At 38.6% G+C, this 22319-nt stretch overlaps 1 protein-coding gene and 1 non-coding gene across 2 annotated transcripts in view; one reads left to right on the top strand and one right to left on the bottom strand.

The window, feature by feature from the left end:
• The window catches only part of F8 (coagulation factor VIII), a 217867-nt gene that overhangs the window by 126215 nt on the left and 69333 nt on the right, over window positions 1-22319 (top strand). Inside the window, exons 13-14 of the mRNA XM_090264419.1 lie at window positions 571-780; window positions 15762-18879. Of these exons, the coding sequence (XP_090120545.1) occupies window positions 571-780; window positions 15762-18879 (3328 nt within the window). The remainder of the gene's footprint in view (window positions 1-570; window positions 781-15761; window positions 18880-22319) is intronic.
• Window positions 10703-10821, bottom strand: LOC149991292 (U5 spliceosomal RNA). Its single transcript, XR_016508760.1, has one exon. It is a non-coding gene; the product is annotated as a U5 spliceosomal RNA (small nuclear RNA).

Raw genomic sequence — 22319 nt, 5'->3', positions numbered from 1 at the left:
ATATGATCTTATTAACCAATGTCACCCCAATAAATTCAATAAAAAACCAGTGAGATACCTTTACATTCCTATTTTAATAGCTAAAATAAAGCAAGCACACAATATTAAATATGCTAGCAACAGTGCAGAGAAAAAGAAATCCTCACATATTGCTGGTGGGGATGTGCAATGAATGGTACATTCTGGAAGAGAGTTTGACAGTTTCTTTTAGAGTTAAACCTATGCTTACCACATGACCACATGATTGAGGGTTTCTTTTTTTTCTGGTTTTTCCTCTGTGTAGTTATTACTTTCCCCCTTGCAACTAATAAGCAGTTTGTAGGGAGACACTTTGAGACCATACAAATGCCCTGTTCCTCCCCACCATATGGCATCCAAATCTATCTTTACCATGAATGTCTATGACTCTCTTCACCTTGGTATAAGGATCAAGCTGATGAAGTATTAATCTACTTTCCTGGATGGTATAATGCTATCTTTTCTTGGGCATAATATAATCATTTTAATCCTATTATGACAATCCAAAATAATAAATCCTGACATTGCTAAAATCTCTTCTCTCTTTGGCAGGTATCAATGGCTATGTTTTTGATAGTTTGCATCTGTCAGTTTGTCTGCATGAAGTGGCATACTGGTACATTCTAAGTGTTGGAGCACAGACTGACTTCCTTTCTGTCTTCTTCTCTGGATATACCTTCAAACACAAAATGGTCTATGAAGACACACTTACCCTATTCCCATTCTCAGGAGAAACCGTCTTTATGTCAATGGAAAACCCAGGTTAGTTATTTATATTGTTCTTTTACAAATAGCTATGATTGCTTCACTAGTCATTCATAAGCACTTTTGCCCACTAGCATACATTTGGGCAGATACTAAGTGGTTCAAGTGATTTTTGGTATTTGCAAGCTATTTTATTTTATGTTTTAAATAACTTAATCTTGAAAATGACATCCTGTCTTTTTAAAAATATTTTATTTACTTCTAGAGAGAGGGGAAGGGAGGGAGAAAGAGAGGGGGAGAAACATTAATGTGTGGTTGCCTCTCATGCGAGCCCAACTGGGGACTTGGCCCGCAACCCTGGCATGTGCTCTGATCACGAATTGAACTGGCAGCCTTTTCAGTTTGCAACCTGGTGTTCAATCCACTGAGCTACATCAGCCAGGTCACAAGGTATTTTAATGACGGCATCACATCAAGTATTTAACTTAAAAGTCTTTGCTCTAAAGGGTACCTTTATTTGCCATGAGCCAAAATTTTAAGTGGGTTTACTAAACTAATTGGAAATATACATTTATACATGTAATTAAAATGTGGAAGCTAAATATGTTTCTGTGTACCTTGTGAACATTAATATTACTGGAAGAATTCCACCTAGAAACCTTTGGGAAATGCAAAGTAATCTCTGTTTGCACACATGGATTCAAAGCATTGTCAAGCCTTCAGGATGAATGGAGCTATCAGCTTCTCCTCCACTCTTTCCCTAGGCATCTACTGAAAGGCTTTTTTAAAAAATTTATTTATTTGTTTGTTTGTTTATTTATTTATTTTTAGAGAGAGGGGAAAGGAGAAGGAAAGGGAGAGAAACATCACTGTGTGGTTGCCTCTCACTTGCGCCCCCAACTGGGGACCTGATGTGCAACCTAGTTATGTGCCCTGACTGGGAATTCAACCAGTGACACTTGGTTCGCAGGCCTACGCTCAATCCACTGAGCCACACCAGCCAGGGTTTACTGAAAGACTTTTATTTAATGTTTTATTTTAAATTTATTTATTGTTTTTCTATTACAGTTGTCCCTCTTTTTCTCCCATTGCCCCGCCCCCTCTCCGCCCACCCCTTCTCCCACAATCTTTTGAGAGTATTAGCCCTGTGATCGGAAGGAACACTGATCTGGTCTAAATCCAACACAGATTGTTGCTACATCCGTACAGCTTAGTAACAAATGCTAGGCCACTGCATGTTTCTAGTTTCTCACATCTCCATCATCTGCAGGGGAAAACTCATAAAACTACTTGCAAAATGTAGTTTTTCTCTTGCACTTACAGCTTTTATGGAGATAAATCCTCATAGGAAAATTTCTAGGGAATAAAAACCAATCTCATCACATATAAACATATATTCACCTTCATACTCAGAAATTTCAAGTGACATATTTTTGTGGGAAGTGAGTGAAGAACCTGACAGAAATAACACCTCTGAAAATATATCATATATTTATATTTATATCTTTGTCATCCATATTCCAAGCACTCTGAGAACAGAACCTTGTTTATCTTGCTCATCACTATATTCCTGATGTTAACAGTGCCTAGCGTACAGTAGCTGCTTAATAAATTCATTTTCAATGAATGAAATAATTAATTAATTGTGTGCAAAAAAGATTATAAAAGAGTATGTATAATATAGTTGCAGTTGTCTAAACCAAAGAGAGGAAGAGTGTATGTATGTGTACACAGAGCAAATTTTTTTAAATTTATTGTTGTTTTATTACAGTTGTCCCATTTTCCCAGATTGCTCTCCCTTGCCTTGCCTACCCATTTCCCTCTCCCACAGTCAATTTCCACCCTGTTGACCATGTCCATGAGTCATTCATACATGTTCCTTGACTAAACCCTTCCCCTTCTTCCCCCACTTTTCCCCCTCCCCTTTCCCCTATGGTCACTGTCAGTCTGTTCCTTGTTTCTATGCCTCTGGTTCTATTTTGCTCCCTTGTTTCTTTTGTTCATTAGGTTCCGGTATTAGGTGAGATCATATGGTATTTGTCTTTTGTCACCTGGCTTATTTCACTAAGCATAATACACTCCAGTTTCATCCATGCTGTCACAAAAGGTAGGCGTTCCTTCTTTCTTTCTGTTGTGTAGTATTCCATTGTGTAAATGTACTACAGATTTTGATGCACTCATTTACTGATGTGTACTTAGGGGAGTATTACAAGGGCGACTGACAATTACGTAGGTTCTCGGAAAAAATTGACCCGAGAGCCCTCGACCTAAGGTGGATCCCTGCAAGCTTTTGCTTTAAGTCATATTGCCTTGTGACAGCCTGTTTTTTAGAACAGCTTAAATTCTTTGAAAACTTATGTTCCAGGCAGTGCAGTGAGTACGTGGAATGCCTCATCTCACTTGACCCTCATTAGTCCTATGATGCGGATACCGTTATTACCCCCAGTTTACAAATTAGAGTTTATCCTGGCTGGTTTGGCTCAGTGGATTGAGCATCGGCCTGCGAGCTAAGTGTCGCTGGTTCGATCTTCCAGTCAGGGCACATCAGAGAAGGAAAACTCTGATTCCAAAAAACCTCCCCTGCCTTGTGGCATACCTCTTCAGGGGAAAGGCTAAGGGAGTAAACCCCGACAGAAAATCCGGAGCCGGAGTCCCTAAGGCGGTTTGACGTTGTAGTCAACACCGGCAACTCCTGCGGCGCACCTGAAACCAAGCTGTATTGACTCCGTCTTTCCCTTGGACCCTTCAGCTGCGAAGAGAGGGGGGGTCTGCTGCATGGGCAACAGCAGACCCTCCATATCACCCTGCCCAGGCTCTGTAGCTTCAGCTTCACTGGAGAGGACACTCCAGCGTCATCGCAAGATGTCGATTCAACACGGGAGGAGACAGATACCGTGTCACTCCCGAGTCGGACTGCACAACCATTCTCGGCGGTGCAGATAGACTCTTAAGAAGCTACACCATCGTCTCTCGAGACGGACGGCTGCCGACGACGACTTAGGTTGTTTCCAGCACTTGGCTATTGTAAATAGCACTGCTATGAACATAGGGGTGCACAGGTTCTTTTGAATTGGTGTTTCAGGATTCTTTGGGTAAAATCATAGCAGTGGAATTGCTGGATCAAAAGGCAGTTCCATTTATAATTTTTTCCATACTGTTTGCCACAGTCATTGCACCTGTCTGCATTCCCACAAACAATACACTAGGATTCCCTTTTCTCCACATCCTCACCAGCACTTGTTCTTTGTTGATTTGTTGATGATGGCCATTCTGACCTGTGTGAGGTGGTATCTCATTGTGGTTTTAATTTGCATGTCTCTGATGGCTAGTGATGTCGAGCATCCTTTCATATGCCTATGGGCCCTCTGTATATCCTCCTTGTAGAAGTGTCTGTTCAGGTCCTTTTCTCATTTTTTATTTGGATTCTCTGTCTTCCTGGTGTTGAGTCGTATAAGTTTTTTATGTATTTTGGAGATCAAACCCTGGCCTGAGATATCATTGGCAAATATATTTTCCCATATGGTTGGTTCCCTTTTAATTTTGCTGATGTTTTCTTTGAGCCAAAACTTTTTAGTTTGATGTACTCCCATTTATTTGTTCTTTCCTTTATTTCCCTTGCCCTAGAGCAGTGGTTCTCAACCTATGGGTCGCAACCCCTTTGGGGGTCGAACGACCCTTTCATAGGGGTTGCCTAAGGCCATTGGAAATCACATATATAATTACATATTGTTTTTGTGATTAATCACTATGCTTTAGTTATGGTTGGGGGTCACCACAACATGAGGAACTGTATTAAAGGGCCGTGGCATTAAGAAGGTTAAGAACCACTGCCCTAGGGGATATATTGGTGAAAATATTGTTGCATAAGAAAAAAAATATTTAAAATATTATTATTTTGAGGAACTTTTAAACTTCTTTGCTAATCACTTAAATTCTGAAGACAAAACTGCTTTATGTATTTTGAGAGAAAACATTTTAATATACTATCATTGAATACAATACTTAAGCTAAATAAAACCCTTAGAGAAGATTTCCTGTGTTCAATATGGTACTCTGATCTTTTATTCATTTATTTTATTGACATAAAATTTACAAAACATAAATGCACCATTTTAACTACTCAAAGTGTATAATTCTCCCTGGCTGGTGTGGCTCAGTGGATCGAGTGCTGGCCTGAAAACCAAAAGGTCGCTGGTCCGATTCCCAGTCAGAGCTCATGCCTGGGTTGTGGGCCGGTACCCAGTTGGGGGTGTGCCAGAGGCAACCAATTGATGTTTCTCTTGCACATTGATGTTTCCCTCTCTTTTTTCCTCCCTTCCCCTCTCTCTAAAAATAAATAAATAAAATATTTTTTAAACTGTATAATTCAGTACATTCCAATACATTCACAATATTGTTCAACCATCACCACTATCTAATTCCATAATATTTTTATCACCTCTAAAAGAAACACTTCACTGTTAAGAACTCACTCCCCATTCCTTTCTCCCCCTAGTTCCTGGTAACCAGTAATCTAATTCCTGTCTCTTTGGATTTACCTTTTCTGGACAATTTATATAAATAGAATAATACAATATTTGTCCATTGTGTATGGCTTATTTTACTCAGCATAATGCTTTCAAGATTTAACCATGTTGTACCATGTATCAGTACTTCATTCTTTTTTAATTATATTTTATTGATTATGCTGTTACGGTGGTCCAAATTTTCTCCCTTTGCCCCCCACCCAACAACCCCCACTCCCTCAAATAATCCCCACACCATTATTCATGTCCATGGGTCATGTGTATATATTCTTTGACTACTCCATTTCCTACACTGCACTTTGTATCCCCATGGCCATTCTGTAACTACCAATTTGTACTTCTTAATCCCCTCACCTCTTTACAGTTCCCCCCGACTCCCTCCCATCTGGCAACCATCAAAATGCTCTCTGTATCCATGATTCTGTCTCTCTTCTTGTTTGCTTAGTTGCTTTTTAGAGTCAATTGTTGATAGGTAGGTACCATTTCATTGTTTCTAGTTTTGATCTTCTTTTTTTAAATAAATTTCTTTAACATTTCATATAATAATGATTTGGTGATGATGAACTCCTTTAGTTTTTGTTTTTGTTTTTTGTTTTTTTTGTCTAGGAAGCTCTTTATCTGCCCTTCTATTCTAAATGATAGCTTTGTTGACTAGAGCAATCTTGGCTGTAGATCCTTGCTTTACATGACTTTGAATATTTCTTGCCAATCCCTTCTAGCCTGCAAAGGTTTTGTTGAGAAATCAGCTGACAGTCTTATGGGAACTCCCCTGTAGGCAACTAACTTCTTTTCTCTTGCTGCTTTTATTTTTAACCTTTGGGATTTTAATTATGATGTGTCCATCTTGTTTGGGACTCTCTGTGTTTCCTGGACATGCATGTCTATTTCCTTCACCAAATAAAAGAAGTTTTCTTTCATTATTTTTTCAAATAGATTTCCATATTCTTGTTCTTTCTCTTCTCTTTCTGACATCCCTATGATGCAAATATTGATACACTTGCAGTTGTCCCATACGCTCCTTACACTCTCCTCATTTTTTTGGATTCTTTTTTCTTCTTGTTGCTGACTGGTTGCTTCTTGTTTCCTTATGTTCTATATATCATTGATTTGATTATCAGCTTCATGCACTCTACTGATTTTTCCATATAAATTGTTGTTTATTTCAATTAGTGTATCCTTCATTTCTGACTGGATCTTTTTTTATGCTGTTGAGGTGCTCACTAAGTTCCTTGGGCACCCTTATAACTTGCATTTTGAACTCTGCATCTGATAGATTGCTTATCTCCACTTTGTTTAGCTATTTTCCTGGAGTTTTGATCTGTTCTTTCATTTGGGCGATGTTTTTTTGTCTCCTCATTTGGGCAGCCTCCCTGTGTTTGTTTCTATGTATTAGGTAGAGCTGCTATTACTCCCTGTCTTGGTAGTATGGCCTAATGTAGTAGGTATCTTATAGAGTCCAGTGGTGCTGCCTTATCTATAATGAGCTGGGACCTGAGGTTTGACCCTTGTGTAGGCTGAGTACACCCTCTTAAGATCAAAGCAAAATTAAATGACATAGAGACTAAAAGAACAATTCAAAGGATCAATAAATCCAGAAGCTGGTTCTTTGAAAAGATAAACAAAATCTAGAAGCCTTTAGCCAGCCTCATGAAGAAAAAAAGAGAGAGGACCCAAATAAACAAAATCAGAAATGAAGGAGGAGAAATCATGACCGATATCACAGAAATACAAAGGATTGTAAGGAATTACTAAACACAACTGTATGGCAAGAAACTTGACAACCTAGATGAAATGGACAAATTTCTAAAAACATATAATCTTCCAAAACTGAATCAAGAAGTAGAAAGCCTGAACAGACCGATAACAAAGAGTGAAATTGAAACAGTAATAAAGAAAACTCTTGGCACACAAAAACCCTGGACCGGATGGCTTCACAGGCGAATTTTACAAAACATTTAGGGAAGAACTAATGCCTACCCTTCTCAAACTATTTCAAAAATCCAAGAAGAGTGAAAATTCCCAAACTCTTTCTATGAAGCCAGTATTACCCTAATTCCAAAACCAGGTCAGGACACAACAGAGAAAGAAAACTACAGGCCAATATCACTGATGAACATAGATGCTAAAATCCTCAACAAAGTATTGGCAAACAAAATCCAGCAACACATTAAAAAGATCATACACCATGATCAAGTGGGATTCATCCCAGGGATGCAAGGATGGTTTAATATTTGAAAATCAATAAATGTAATACACCACATAAACAAAACAAAAGACAAAAATTACATGATCATAGCAATAGATGCAGAAAAGGTATTTGATAAAGTACAACACCCATTTATGATGAAAACACTCAGCAAAATGGGAATAGAGGGAATATACCTCAACATATTTAAGGCTATATACGAGAAACCTGAAGCCAATTTCACACTCCATGGACAAAAACTGAAAGCATTCCCCCTGAGATCAGGAACAAGACAAGGATGCCCACTCTCTCCACTCCTATTCAACATAGTGTTGGAAGTTCTAGCCATAGCAATCAGACAGGAAAAAGAAATAAAAGGCATCCAAACTGGAAAAGAAGAAGTAAAACTGTCATTATTTGCAGGTGATATGATAATGTACATAAAAAACCCTATGTACTCCACTATAAAGCTACTTGACATAATAAGTGAATTTGGCCAAAAAGCAGGATACAAAGTCAATATTCAGAAATCAAAGCCATTTCTGTACACAAACAATAAAATATCAGAGATAGAAACTAGAAAAAAATTCCATTTACTATAGCAACAAGAAAATAAAGTACCTAGGAATAAACTTAACCAAAGAGATAAAAGACCAGTACTCAGAAAACTACATAACACTAAAGAAAGAAATTAAGGAAGATACAAATAAATGGAAGCAAATACCATGTTCATGGATGGGAAGAATCAACGTCACTAAAATGTCCATACTACCCAAAGCAATTTACAGATTCAATGCAATCCCTATTAAAATACCAGTGACATATTTCACAGACCTAAACCAAATACTTCAAAAATTTATATGGAACCAAAAAAGACCCTGAATAGCCAAAGCAATCTTGAGACAGAAGAACACAGCAAGAGGAATCACAATACCTAACATAAAATTATACTACAAAGCCACTGTGATCAAGACAGTCTGGTACTGGCATAAGAACAGAGATACAGGTCAATGGAACAGAATAGAGAGTCCAGAAATAAACCCAGGTCTTTATGGTAGACTAATATTCTACAAGTCCCTGGCTGGTTTGGCTCAGTGGATTGAGCGTCGGCCTGCAAGCTAAGTGTCGCTGGTTCGATCTTCCAGTCAGGGCACATCAGAGAAGGAAAACTCTGAGTCCAAAAAACCTCCGCTGCCTTGCGGCATACCTCTTCAGGGGAAAGGCTAAGGGAGTAAACCCCGACAGAAAATCCGGAGCCGGAGTCCCTAAGGCGGTTTGACGTTGTAGTCAACACCGGCAACTCCTGCGGCGCACCTGAAGCCAAGCTGTATTGACTCCGTCTTTCCCTTGGACCCTTCAGCTGCGAAGAGAGGGGGGGTCTGCTGCATGGGCAACAGCAGACCCTCCATATCACCCTGCCCAGGCTTTGTAGCTTCAACTTCACTGGAGAGGACACTCCAGCGTCATCGCAAGATGTCGATTCAACACGGAGGAGACAGATACCGTGTCACTCCCGAGTCGGACTGCACAGCCATTCTCGGCGGTGCAGATAGACTCTTAAGAAGCTACACCATCGTCTCTCGAGACGGACGGCTGCCGACGACGACGACGAATATTCTACAAAGGGGAAAATAGCGTACAATGGAGTGAGAAGAGCCTCTTCGACAATTGGTGCTGGGAGAACTGGACAGGGGTGTGAAAAAAAAAATGAAACTAGACCACCAACTTCCACCACACACCAGAATAAACTCAAGATGTATCTAAGACTTAAATGTGAGCCGCGACACCATAAAAGTCCTAGAGGAAAACATAGGCAGGTAAATTTCAGATATCCCATGTAGCAATATGTTCACCAATACATCTCCTAAGGCAAGAGAAATAAAGGAAAGAATAAACAAATGGGATTACATTAAACTAAAGAGTTTCTGCTCAGCGACAGAAAACATCAGCAAGATGAAAAGGAAACCAAGCATATGGGAAAACATATTTGCCAATTATACCTCAGACAAGGGATTGATCTCCAAAATATATAAAGAATACATACATCTCAACACCAAGAAGACAGACAGCCCAATTAAAAAATGGGCAAAGGACCTGAACAAACACTTCTCCACAGACACGTGAAAGAATGCTCAACATCACTAGCCATCAGAGGGATGCAAATAAAAACCACAATGAGATACCACTTTACACCAGTCAGAATGGCCATCATCAACAAATCAACAAACAGGAAGTGCTGGTGAGGATGTGGAGAAACGGGAACCCTAGTGCACTGTTGGTGGGAATGCAGACTGGTGCAGCCACTATGGAAAACAGTATGGAATTACCTCAAAAAACTAAAAATGGAACTGCCTTTTGAACCAGTGATTCCACTGCTAGGATTATACCCGAAGAATCCTGAAACCCCAATTCAAAAGAAGTTATGCACCCCTATGTTCATAGCAGCGCTGTTTACAATAGCCAAGTGCTGGAAACAGCCTAAGTGTCCATTTGTAGAGAGTGGATCAAAAAACTGTGGTACATTTACACAATGGAATACTATGCAGCAGAAAGAAAGAAGGAACTCCTGCCATTTGCGACAACCTGGATGGAACTATAGAGAATTATGCTTAGCGAAATAAACCAGGCAATGAAAGAAAAATACCATATGATATCATCTGATACAGGAGACTTATGAAGAACACAAACAAATGAACAAAATTGAACAAGGAACAGGATAACAGTTATCAAGGGGGAGGGGGGAGGGAGAAAAGGGGGGTAAGTAGGGGAAGGGTCTAGGCAAAGAACATGTATAAATGACACATGGACATGGACAACGGAATGGGGAATGACTGTGGGAGAAGGGGTGGGCTGGGTGGGGGGGAGCAATGGGGGAAAATGGGTCAACTGTAATAGAAAAACAATTTTTAAAAATGTAAAATAAAAAATCCTTATAAGTTTACTGGTATTTTGCCTGATCTTACAGTTACTGAGAGAACTGTGTTAAGAGCTCTATGTTTTCTGAGTTTATTTTTCTCTTTATATCTGTTAATAACAGTATTTCAAAATAAATGAGGCAAAATAAAATTAAGTGCTTACAAATTTAAGATTGTTGTGTACCCTAGTTAAATTAAGGATTTTATCATTGTGAAATGTCCTTCTTTGTGTGAAGCAGTACTTGTTGCCTTAATACCTACATTGTCTGAAATTTATAATGCTTCAACCACCTTTATTTTCATTAATGTTTGTGTGGCATATATATTTCCATACTTGCACTTTTAACCTATCTGTGCCCTTATATAGAGAGTGTATCTCTTCAACATTTCTTTTTTTTTTTAATTGTTCCTCTCCACAGAAATCTTTAGTAAAAGGCGAAAGATGTATACGATCTGAAGAGAAACCAGAGTATCTCTTCAACATTTCTTGTAGTGCAAGTCTGATGACTAATTCTCTCAGGTTTTGCTTATCTAAAAAATCTTTATTACTCCTCAATTTTTAAATGGTATTTTCGCTATATACGTATAGAATTTGGGGGTGATAGTTCTGTTTTGTTTTTTATTAGGTTTTTCCCCAAGCACTTTAAAAATGCCATTCCAGAGTAGTCCTCAACAAGATGGTGGACTAGAAATACCAACACTCATCTCCATCACAAATCCATAAAAAACCACAAATAAACAACTGCCTACCAATGAAAATAGCTCTGAGACAACCCCAGAGCACATTGAAGAAGCATCAGAAACACTGTGGAGCACAACAAACAAGGATGGCCACATAAAAAAATGTAGGAAACATTTTACCTGTGTTGTTCTGTCCCTCAGTCTGGAGCAGCTTGGTGATGAAGAAAATATTTGAAAACCATATATCTGATAAGGGGTTAAAATCCAAAATATATTTTAAAAAACTCATACAACTCAATAACAAAAAAAAAAAAAAAAAAAAAAACCTATTCCAACAATGAACAGAGAATCTGAATAGACACCCTCAACATTTACTACCTGGGGTCCCCACAGTTTTCACAAATACTGAAGCCAGCTGACAGAGCTGCTCAGGGTCCAAGACACTTCACTCTCCCCAGAGAAGGAGCTGCAGTCTTTCATAAGGGGCAAGGGATGTGCTGCTGCTGTGTCCTGTATGCCCCCTACCCCAGCCAAGGCCTCCATAGCACTTCCCCTCACCATCCTCAGGGCTTGAGTTGCTGCTGTGCCTCACTCTCCAGGGCCTAAGGCGCCACAGTGACCATCATGCCTAGAGTCGATGCTGCTGCTGTTCCCTGACCTCCAAACACCAAGCCACCATTGCATCCCACCCACCAGGGCCTGAGCCTCTGTGACATGCCACATAGACCTGGATCCCAACTCCATGGTGATTTGTGCTTGCCTGTGCCTTGGGCACTGGCACCACTGCAGCACCATGCTCCAAGACCAGGAGCTGTAGTAACCCCACACATACCTGAGCCTAGGACCCTGATTCCACTGCCATTCTGAGAGTCTGTACCCCAAACGCCAGCACTACCACAGCAAGCACACCTCTGTCCAAGAACTCGACACTACCACCAAAGCCTGTGTACTCACTTGCCAGACCCAGCACTGAGAAACATCCTATCAGTGAGGACTTCCCTCTACATAAAAAGGAGAACAAAAGGACCTAGCAGCCTTTGCTACTTAGGAATTCAACAACCCTCAACATCACTGCCACCTCAGATACTCACAGCCTTGGCCACCAAGGACCACCACCCCCAGTCTTCCCTGACATTGACCTTAGCTGACAGAATTGCATGGAGGCTATGCTGCTGTGTCATCCCTGGAACTGGAACCCCACCCAGCTCACACACTCACAGCCACCCACAAGCGATGGTCTTTCCCTACCAAAGTCAGTCCATAAAGAATGGAAGAGGGGATTGCTCCCTCAAATGTGTAGACATTAGTGCAAGCCCACAAGAAACACACACACACTCACACACACACTCACACACACACACACACACACACACACACACACACACACAACAAGGGAACATGACACCTACCAAAGGAACACAATAATTTTCCAGTAACTGTCCCCAAAGAAATGGAGTCCTGCAGATTGCCTGAAAAGAAACTCAAAATAATTATTTAAAGGAAGCTCAGCAAAATACAGAACACAGACAACTGAACAAAATTAGGAAAATAATACATGAACAAAATAAAAATTTCAATAGAGGTAACAATTTTTAAAAAACTGAAATCCTGGAGCTAAATAATACAATGAATCAAATGAAAAAATGCAATAGCTTCAACAACAGACTGGACCAAGAAAAAGAAGGAACTCAAAGACAAATCTTTTGAAAGTATTCAGTCTAAGGAGAAAAAAATTAATAAAACCCTACAGAACTTATGGAACACCATTATATTTTCCCAAAGAAGATATACAAATGGCCAACAAGTGCATGAAAAGGTGCTCAACATCACTAGTCATCAGGGAAACACAAATCAAACCACAATGAGTTATCACCTCACACCTATTAGAATGGCTACCATCAAAAAGACAAAAAAAAAAAAAAAATACCGAGTGCCAGTGAGGATGTGCATCCCCATGCACTGTTGGTGGGAATGTAAACTAGTTCAACCACTATGGAAAAGAGTGTGGAGGTTCCTTAAAAAAATAAAAAACACAACTACCATATGATCCAGCAATTCCACTTCAAGGGAAATAAAATCAAAATCTCAAAGAGATATCTGTGCTCCCATGTTTACTATAGCATTATTCACAATAGCCAAGATATGGAAATAAACTGTGTCCTTGATAAATGAATAGATAAGGAAAATGTGATGCATATTTAAAAATCAATATGAACTCATGGAAACAGATAGTAGAATGGTGGTTATATCATGTTTTGTAACCTGCTTTTTTTCACTTAATAATATACTTGACACTTTTCTATGCTAATAAATATATGTGAACATCATCATTTTTAAAAATTGCTTAATACTAGGATATTGTACCAGCCTTGGATGTGATTAAAGAGCTCTTGTCTACTGAAGCCTGAGATGTACTCCTACCCACTTATGGTCAACTGGCCTCTGTCTCTCTGGGTTACTTTGAGAGGAAAAAGTTCCAGGTTTGATAACAGCTTACAAAATTGGTTATATTACTGAGGCAGGAGGCTGATCCATATATTTACAGTGCTGACCAAGTCTCAAACTTGGTCAGGTATCTTATGCCTATTCCAGAAGTTGAAAGAGGAGAATGACAGCTAAATTGTCTTCAAGGAAATTATGAGTTTTTTAATATTTGTGGTTATATCTCCTTTTTATTTCAAATTTTGTATATGTGGAATTTCTTATTTTTATTTTGTTATTTCTTAAATTGATTTTTTGAGATTTATTAATTAACGATAATGTTTTAAATTTATTTTTGTTCTTACATATAATACAAAAAGATATTCTTATTACAGAAATTCAGCCCATGCAGATATAGGTAAAGTATCTTTTGATCACTATTCCCAATTCCAGGCCCTTCTCAGAATTTGGTGTATGTCATTTTAAAAGTTTCATTTCCCCTTTTCTCACTCAATTAATGTCTGCCTCAGGAAAAGGAAGGGTTAGTTTCATCTAAGTTATAACAGTGAAATTTTTAAGAGTCAAAAACCTTATTTAAATTACTCATTTTGGCTCCAATGCTGGTCTACTCTGACCCAATCTGCCTTTTTAAAAGATTTTATTTATTTATTTTTAGAAAGAGGGGAAAGGAGGGAAATAAACATCACAGTTGATTGCCTCTCTCACAACCCCAACTGGGGACCCAGTCTGTAACCCAAGCATGTGCCCTAGCCAGGAATCAAACCAGCAACCTTTCAGTTGGCAGGTCGGCACTCAATCTACTGAGCCACAACAGCCAGGGCCCAACCTGGTTTTATACCATCAAAAATATACTTTAAGTATCATTAAACTGGGTTTTCAATCCCCAAACATCAATATTTATATGCCCGCTTTTAGTGAAATCACAGTGAACTACATAAATGTCCAGTGTGAAATTAAATAGGATTACATTTCCTATTTTTATAATTTGTTTAATTGAAACTTCTAATTGTTTTTCCTGTTCTTTTAATTATCCTCTTTTTTCAGTCTAACATATTTTTTCTTGCTTAGATACTGACCTCCTAGATCTGTGCATCCTCCTACTCCAATGTGGGCTGGTTCTCTTTAGGTCTGAGTCTAAGTCATCAACTTAGAATCTTTTCTCTTCCTCTCTTAGGATAGATGCCTGGTTCCTGATTCTCATGTCTTCCTATTTTTAAATACGCTCTTTTATTTTGCTTAAAAAAAAAAAAAAGTTCTGTAATCACTTCCTGAGGATGGTTGCAGTAGAGTTAGATTTTCTAAATGTTTGTGTATTAGAAAAATCCTTTTATTCTCATTTCCCATTTCATTGATTATCTGGCTGTACATAGAGTGCAGTGTGCATTAATTCCAAAATGTGTTTGATCATAAAACTTTTTCCATGGAGTTCCATAGTCTCAAAGGCCTCTTTGGGTAAAGTTTCCCCTTTGAAGGAAAGCTAGATTCAGTTGATTTTGCTTGCAGATATTTTGTAGGATGATGAGGCTATTTAGGTACCCAATGGGTGTATTTTTCACTTATGAATCTACTTTACTACCATGAAATTCCTTCACTTGGATAATCCTGTCCACAGTAGAAATTAATATTGCTAACATTGTGACGGGATTTATATGTGTATTCTAAACTTAAGTCCAACTCTTTTGTGTGTATTTATTCTGCAAATTGGTGATGGTGGATGCTAGGCAGTGTGTTATAGGATTAGAATGCATTATATGACAGGCTAGATACTATTAGTCTCATTTATAAATTAGAAAACTGGAGCTCAGAGAGCTCAATTGACTTGCTTGAAGTCACACAGCTGGTAAATGGTAGAAGTAGGATTTGAACACAAGCAATCTGACTCTACAACCTGTGCCACTATGTTATATAGCAATAGAAGCTAGCCTATATAAACTTTTCTGAGTTAAGTCATTGTAATCATCAGAGTTCTCTGTGACTATTAAGACTCTCTACTATTGTGAATGCTAATTACATTTCTCATTTTTATTACAAAATCTACTCACTTTTAATCACAGCCATTTCTTATGGTCACAGATATACCACAACAGCAGCAATGCAAAAACCACTTTTGCTACCATTGCTAAACTACTGCTATGTGCGTCATGGATTTCACACAATTACCTGTAACATAATGGTACCAGCTAGTTTTTCTTTTTCGTTTATCTGGGAATAGGAGATCTCCTCTAACACAAAACTATCTTGGGAACCTGGGTTATGAGTAATCAGAGTCTTATTCTTCTTCATCTCCAGGTCTATGGGTTCTGGGATGCCACAACTCAGACTTTCGGAAGAGAGGCATGACAGCCTTACTGAAGGTTTCTAGTTGTAAAAGAAACACTGGTGATTATTATGAGGAAACATATGAAGACATTTTAACTTCCCTGCTGAATGGAAATGATGTCATTGAACCCAGAAGTTTCTCCCAGAAGTCAAGGCACCCCAGCACTTGGCAAAAGCAATTAGAAGCTGTTACAACTCCAAAAAATGATATGGAGAAGATTGATCCTTTGTCTGGAGAAGGAAGACTGCTGCATAAAGTACAAAATGTTTCCTCTAGTGATTTGTTGATGCTCTTGAGACAGAATCCTACTCCACATGGATTATCCTTATATGATCTCCAAGAAGTCACATATGAGGCTGATAATCATTTACCTGGAGCAATAGAAAGAAAAATAGGCCCATCTGAAGTGGTACATCTGAGACCAGAGATCCATAACAGAGGGGACAGAGTATTTACTCCTGAGCCAGAACTACAATTAAGATTAAATGAGAATTTAGGGTCAACTATAAAAGTAGAATTTAAGAAACTTGATTTAACAATTTCTAGTTTATCAAACAATCTAGTGACTTCACCAACAATTCCACCAGAAGAGTTGCCAGCAGGTACTGAAAAGACGGGTTTCTTAGGACCCCCAAATATGCCAGTTCACTTTAGTAATCAATTAGGCACCATTGTATTTGACAAAAATGCATCTCACCTCATTGGATCTGGTGTACCTTTGGGTTTAAGTAAGGGAGATAATGATTCTGAGTTGTTAGGAGCAGCTTTAATGAATAGTCAAGAAAGTTCATTGGGAGAAAATGTATTATCAATGGAGAGTGATAGGTTATTGGAAGAGGAAAGAGTTCATGTACCTACTTTATTGACCAAAAGTAATTCTTTATTCAAAGATAATGTCTTTTTGGTAAAGACAAAAAAGGCAATAGTTACCTCAACCACAAATAAAAAGATCCACATTGATGACCCAACATTATTAATTGAGAATAGTACATCAGTCTTGCAAGATATTATATTAAAAAGTAATGCTGAGGTTCAAGAACTGACTTCTTTGATTCATGGTGAAACATTTATGGGCAAAAATACTACAGCTTTGGGGCTAAATTATTTGTCAAATAAAACTATTTCATCAAAAATTATGGAACTGGTCCACCAAAAAAAAGAGGGCCTTGTGTCAGTCGGTGCAGAAAATCCAGATACATCGCTCTATAAGATGCTGTTCTTGCCAGATTTAGCAAATTGGATAAAAAGGACCCATGGAAAGAACTTCCTAAGCTCTGGACAAAGACCTGGTCTAAAGCAACTGACATCTTCAGGACCAGAGAAATCTGTGAAAGATCAGAATTTCTTGTTAGAAAAGAATAAAGCAGTAGTAGAAGAGATTGAATTTACAAAGGACCCAGGACTCAAAGAGATGATTTCTCCAAACAGCAAGAGCATATTTCTTACTAACTTGACTAATATTCAAGCAAATGATACACACAATCAAGGAAAAAAATCCCAAGAAGAGCTAGAAAGGAAGGAAAAATTAATCCAAGAAAATGTAGTTTTGCCTCATATGTATACAGTGAATGACACTAAGAATTTTCTAAAGAACCTTTTCTTACTAAGCACTAAGCAAAATGTAAGTGGTTTAGATGAGGGGACATATACTCCAATACTTCAAGACACCAGGTCATTAAATGATTCAGCAAATAGAGCAGGGATTCGCATGCTGCGTTTCTCAAAAATAATGGAGGAAGCAAATTTGGAAGGCTTGAGAAATCAAGCAAAGCAAGTGGTAAAGAAGTATCCAAGTACCACAAGGATAGCTCCTAATCCAAGTCAGCAGAATATCATTGCTCAACGTGGTAAGCGGGCTTTAAAACATTTCAAACTCCCAAAAGAAGAAATAAAGCTTGAAGGGGGAGTGATTCTGAATGACACCTCAACCCAGTGGCCCAAAATCATGAAGTATTTGACCCAGGGCACCAGTACACAGATAGAGTACAATGAGAAGGAGAAAAGGGCCATTACTCAGTCCCTCTTATCAGATTGTTCTACGGGAAGCCATGGCACAATTCAAACAGATAGCTCTGCATTACCCATTGCCAAGGTATCAGAATTTCCATCAATTAGACCTAAAGATCTGACCAAGATGCCACCCCAGGACAACTCTTCTCATCTTCTAGCATTAGCCTGTAGTTACACTTTTAGAGAGAGCAGTTCTGGGGTCCAAAAAAGCAGTCATTTCCTACAAGGAGCCAAAAGAAATCTTTCTTCAGCCTTCCTAACCTTGGAAATGATTGGAGATCAAGGAAAGATTAGCTCCTTAGGGGAAAGTGTCACAAACTCACTCATATATAAGAAACTTGGAAACACTGTTCTCCTGAAATCAGGCTCATCTGAAGCATCTGGAAAAATTGAATTACTTCCTAAAGTTCATGTTCATCATGTAGACTCATTCCCTACAAAAATTAGCAATGGTTCTCCTGGCCACCTGGATCTGACAGATGAAATCTTCCTTCAGAAAACACAAGATACTATTAAATTGAATAAAGTAAATAGACCTGCAAAAGTGCCCTTTCTGAAATGGGCAACTGAAAACTCTGAAAAGACTCCCTCAAAGCTGATAGGTCTTCTTGCTTGGGATAATCAATATGCTATCCAGACACCAAGAGAAGAGTGGAAGTCCCAAGGGAAGGCACAAAAAAGCATATTTTTTAAGACAAAAGATGCCATTTCACTGCTTGACCCTTATGAAAACAATAATTCAATAGCAGCGATAAATGAAAGACAAGATAAGCCCCAAAGAGAAGCCACTTGGGAAAGGCAAGGAGGGACTGGAAGGTTGTTCTTTCAAAACCCACCAGTCTTGAAACGCCATGAAAGAGAAATAGCCCGCACTGCCCTTCAGACAGAGGAAGAAAAATTTGACTATGATGATGCCTTTTCAATAGAAATGAAGAAAGAAGATTTTGACATATATGGTGAGGGTGAAAATCAGAGCCCTCGCAGCTTTCAAAAAAGAACACGACACTATTTTATTGCTGCAGTGGAGCGGCTCTGGGATTATGGAGTGAGTAAATCTCTCTATGCACTAAGAAACAGGTATGGATACATTGATTATTCCTTTGTCCTGCTCTTGTGACCTTTGACTTTACCAGGTGCTGAAACGATAGGAAATGCACAGCCAATCTGCAGCAGTGAGACTCCAAAGACTGCTTTATAGATAAACCCTGAGAACTAGATGGCAAAGTCTAGATGAAGCTGAGGAGTAAAGGGCAAATTAGATGATGACACCAACAATGGAAGTTAGAGGATGGTAAATCCAGATGGTATGGAACTTACTCTAGTGGGATGGAGGAGAAGGAGAGGGTCTTACAAAAGAGTAGAAGAGTCAGAGTCAAGAAGCAGCAGTGGAAAATAAGAAGCAAGTCAACTTTACCTATCAACCTGTGAGCTGCAGAAGATACAGTATCATGAGAGGGCCCTGAAGAGACAGGAGGGAGAAAAAAAGTGTGTGGTAAAAATGTTGAGGATGCAGGAAAATTTGTTTCCCATGGTACTAGGGATACAGAGGCAAAGTTAAGGGAGTAGAAGGAGGTTGGGCAGGGAGAGAAAACAGAGACATTTGAAGGAAAAAACATAAGGAGAATCACTCAGTCAACAAATATTTATTGAGCACGTTCTATATGCCAGACAATTTTGTAGGCATGAGTGCAGCAAAGTAGGAGCTTACATTCTATTGGGGAGAGCAAAAGATAATAAATAAGTAGAAAAATAAATAGTAGGGTCTTGATGATACTATTCAGAAGATAGAATTGAATAATATGGTAGAGTAACATTGGGGTGTTACTTTGGCTGTGGTGGTCAGAGAAATTCTTTGTGGACTTGAGACCTAAATGATTATAAGAGACCAGCTGAAAGAGTTCTGAGAGATGTTCCCAGGCAATGGGAACAGGAAATGCAAAGGCTCTGGGGATGGAACGTATTTAGCATATTTGAGGAATGAGAAAGGACTAGCATGACTGAAGTACAGTGAAGAAACAGTTGGAGATTATGTAGTAGAGATGCGCAATGGTCAGATAATACAGGTGCCCTCTTTGTTACTCATTGTCTCTTTTCAACCTTACTTTCTACTAAAGTGTGCCCTGGTTGCTGCATAGCAACCATAGAATATTTCCCTAGTTCACTGACTTCCCATTCTCCTGGACCTCTATCTTACATTTTATGCTTTTTCCTTAAATCTTCAATACCTTTCTCCCATTTTCAAACACCCCTTCTCACTCTTAGCTCATGTTGTGCAATGAATCTCCACAGACTTCCAATTCCATATTTATTGACATCTGAACCCATACACCTTCTTCATGCTATGACAATAAACAGACTGTCTGTTCCTAAGACCATCCTTTCCCCTCTTATAAAAACTGTTGCTTTAGCAATTCCTCTTTTCTTTTTTACATAGCCAGTTTCTCTTTCTCCACTGAGTTAGTCTCATCAGTATCAATCATGCTATATTATTTCTCCCCTTGTCTTTTCAGAAGACATTTTTAAATAATTTCCCCTGCTTGCTTCCTTTGCTTCTTCTCTTATTATTTCTTTTTTTTTTAAGTCAGTTAATATTAAGACTAAGGTCTCCCATAATTGTATGGGGTCATACCTTCTGTTATTGTTTGTATAAATTCAGCAAACATTTATTGAGTATCTAGTAGAAATATTGGCTATTCTGCCTCTTTCTTTCTTTTATTGTTTTCTATTACAGTTGTTCCACTTTTTTCCCCATTGCCACCTCCCACCCGACTCACCCTTTCTCCCACAGTCAGTCCCCACCCCGTTGTCCATGGCCATGGGTCATTTATACATGTTCCTTGACTAGATCCTTTCCCTTCTTACCCCTTCTCTCCCTCCCCCCTTCCCCCTAGTAACTGTTAGTCTGCTCCTTGTTTACATGCCTCTGGTTCAATCTTGCTGGTTTCTTTCTCTTGTTCATTAGTTTCCTGTATTAGGTGATATCATATGGTATTTGTCTTTCATTGCCTGGCTTATTTCGCTAAGCATAATTTTCTCTAGTTCCATCCATGTTGTTGCAAATGGTAGGAGTTCCTTCTTTCTTTCTGCTACATAGAACTCCATTGTGTAATGTATCACAGTTTTTTGATCCACTCATCTACAGATGGGCACTTAGGTTGTTTCCAGCACTTAGCTATTGTAAACAGCGCTGCTATGAACATAGGGGTGCATAACTTCTTTTGAATTGGGGTTTCAGGATTCTTTGGATATAATCCTAGCAATGGAATTGCTGGTTCAAAAGGAAGTTCTATTTTTAGTTTTTTGAGGAAATTCCATACTGTTTTCCATAGTGGCTGCACTAGTCTGCATTCCCACCAACAGTGCACTAGGGTTCCCGTTTCTCCACATCCTCTCCAGGACTTGTTGCTTGTTGATTTGTTGATGATGGCCATTCTGATCGGTGTGAAGCGGTAGCTCTCTATTATTTCTTTAAGCCACTCCAAAGAGGCTTTTGTTCCTGTTGAAGTTTACTAATTCTCAGTCCTCATCTTAGTTGAACTCTCAATAGTATTTGGTAATTGATTACTCCATTATACATGTTCTCACTTGGTCTCTCAGACACCAATTTTCTTTCCATTTTCTACTAAACTCACTGCCAGTCTTTCCCTGTCAACATTGCTGCTTCTTCATCTCTTTAACCTTTAATTGCTAGAATGCTCTGGATATAAGTTCTCCAAACTCCTCTTTTTTTTTTTTTTTTTGTTTATACTCATTCTTGTGATTATCTATCTTATGGCTTTAGGTAGTATCTATATGACAATTTCCTGTTGTATATCTCCATCTCACATCTCTCCCTTGACCTTGAGATTCAAATATCAAGTTTATACCTTAACATGTACAAAGTTAGACTCTCAATTTATGCCCCTTCCTAAAACCCTTTGGCCCAGCCTTCTTCATGGCAGTCAATGACCATTCCTTCCTTTTAGCTACTCAGACTCCAAAACTTGAAATTATTCTTAATCTTCTTTTTTTTTCTCACAACCACATGTAATCCATTGAAGAATCCTGTTGTCTATAACCTTAAAAGTAACCAGAATTTATTATGAACTGAGTATTGGATAAGATGAAAATGTACTGAAATGGAAAGTTAGATCATTGACTAGGAACAAAAAAAAAACAAAAAAAAAAAAACAGGTAACAAATCACGAGAACACATAATAATATGTCACTCTAGATTAAAAGTAATGTTTTTAATTTTAAAAAGGTATGTGTTTATATTTTCAAATTTTCTACAATGCATGTGCCCTGCTTCTGTGATAACAAAGATCTATTTAAAGTAATAAAATCAATTATATAAACACAGACACACAAACACATGCAAAATCCAGCTACTTCTCTCCACCTCAGTGGCTACTATCTGGTCCAAACTATAACCAACACTCATCCAGATTATTGTAATAGCCTCTTAACTGGCCTTCCATCTTCCAGCCTTGCCCTCATACAGTATTTTCCAAACATAGCAGCTAATTTTTCAAATT

The sequence above is a fragment of the Furipterus horrens genome, unplaced genomic scaffold (assembly GCF_987537825.1).
Source record: "Furipterus horrens unplaced genomic scaffold, mFurHor1.1.pri manual_scaffold_17, whole genome shotgun sequence".
Taxonomy (NCBI): Eukaryota; Metazoa; Chordata; class Mammalia; order Chiroptera; family Furipteridae; genus Furipterus; species Furipterus horrens.
The sequence above is the reverse complement of the archived record's forward strand: the minus strand, read 5'-3'. Positions and strand labels throughout refer to the sequence as shown.